This window comes from Cebus imitator, unplaced genomic scaffold, assembly GCF_001604975.1.
Source record: "Cebus imitator isolate Cc_AM_T3 unplaced genomic scaffold, Cebus_imitator-1.0 Scaffold187, whole genome shotgun sequence".
In the NCBI taxonomy this organism is placed as follows: Eukaryota; Metazoa; Chordata; class Mammalia; order Primates; family Cebidae; genus Cebus; species Cebus imitator.
Window position 1 is genome coordinate 143,309 of NW_016107502.1, and position 1,401 is coordinate 144,709.

Below are 1,401 nucleotides of genomic sequence, written 5' to 3' on the forward strand. Positions count from 1 at the left end.
TTTTGAGACGGGGTTTTACCATGTTGGCCAGGCTGGTTTTGAACTCCTGACTGTGTGATCCACCTGCCTTGGCCTCCCGAAGGGCTGGGATTACAGGCATGAGCCACCGTGCTTGGCCCATTCTGCAATTTTTTTTTTTTTTCCAGGACAAGGAGCAATTTATTTCACAGCTGAGCGAAGGATGAGGCCCACAGCCTCGGTAGCAGCAGAGGCAGCTTCTGCCCGCCTAGCCCTCTTTTCCTGGTATGGGAGCCAAAGGCCAGGTCAGAAGCAAGGGAGACAGCCAGGGCACAGCCCTCCCGCCACAGAGCAGCAGCAGGCAGCAGTAGCAGCAGCAGGTTAAGGGGTGGAGGAGGGGGAGTGTTAGTCTGGCTGGCTGACTCCCATCCCCCTGTGGATAGTGTTTGCTGAGGGTTGGGGGACCTAGACTGCTAGGTGGGGGGCATCTGGAGTGGCTCATTGAGCTGTGAAGATGCGGCTAGAAATGTCATCCAGGAGCCAGTCAATGCCCTGCAACAGGTTCTCCCTGGTGATGGCACTGCAGCCCTGGATGCACCAGTGGTGGCTGCGGATGGAGTCCAGCTCCAGGGCCTCACGGATGGCGTTAGAGGACAGTGCTTCAGGCAGGTCCTGCTTGTTGGCAAAGATAAGGAGGGTTGCTCCGGCCAGGCGCTCCTCCAGCAGTAGGCTCTGGAGCTCCCGCTGCCAGTCCTGCATGCACTGGCGGTCCGTGCTGTCCACCACCCAGATGAGGCCGTCAGTGCTCTCAAAGTAGTTCCGCCAGTAGGACGGCAGGGACTTCTGGCCGCCCACATCCCAGATGTTCAGCTTGAATCCTCAGTGCTCCAGGGTCTTGATGTTGAAGCCCAGTGTTGGGGAGATGGTGTCGATGTCCCCCCCATTGAACTTCTTCAGGATGGTTGTCTTCCCAGCATTGTGCAGGCCACGCATGAGCAGTCGCACCTCCCGCTTTTTCTGCTTCATCTTCAGAAGGGTCAGGATCCCCATGGTCCCTGGAGCCGCCTCCTGGCCACCGTTTCTTCCCATTCTGCATTTTTGAGTACCATCTCTGTCAGGCTCAGTGGCAGTTTGTGACCTGATGAAGAAAAAAAAAACTTTGTGACTCTATGGTTGACTGCCACCTCTGCAATCTTGACTCATCTGCTCAAAGGCAAGAAGGGCAGCAAGCCCTGTTTTAGGGACTACATGAGATCAGGGTAGATAAAGGGGACATAGATGAGTCCTTTAGGATTGCTGGTGTTTTGAGTTTTTTTTCCTAACCGAAGCAATCTGTAAATATTAAATAGAATGGTTTCTTAGAGTAACTGTAAAACTGTGTAAATAAATATGGAAAGTTTTCAGAGAATTATTTATTGTAATTAATGCAGAAGGACTTCCTAA

The 1,401-nt window shown here is 53.0% G+C and overlaps 1 protein-coding gene across 1 annotated transcript; it reads right to left on the minus strand.

Moving 5' to 3' along the window:
- Positions 1-143: 143 nt before the first annotated feature.
- LOC108316301 (ADP-ribosylation factor-like protein 2) lies at positions 144-1,043 on the minus strand. The gene has a single exon (XM_037744822.1). The coding sequence runs from the start codon at positions 715-717 to the stop codon at positions 457-459; it is 261 nt and encodes an 86-aa protein (XP_037600750.1). The 5' UTR covers positions 718-1,043; the 3' UTR covers positions 144-456.
- Between the last annotated feature and the right edge of the window lie 358 nt (positions 1,044-1,401).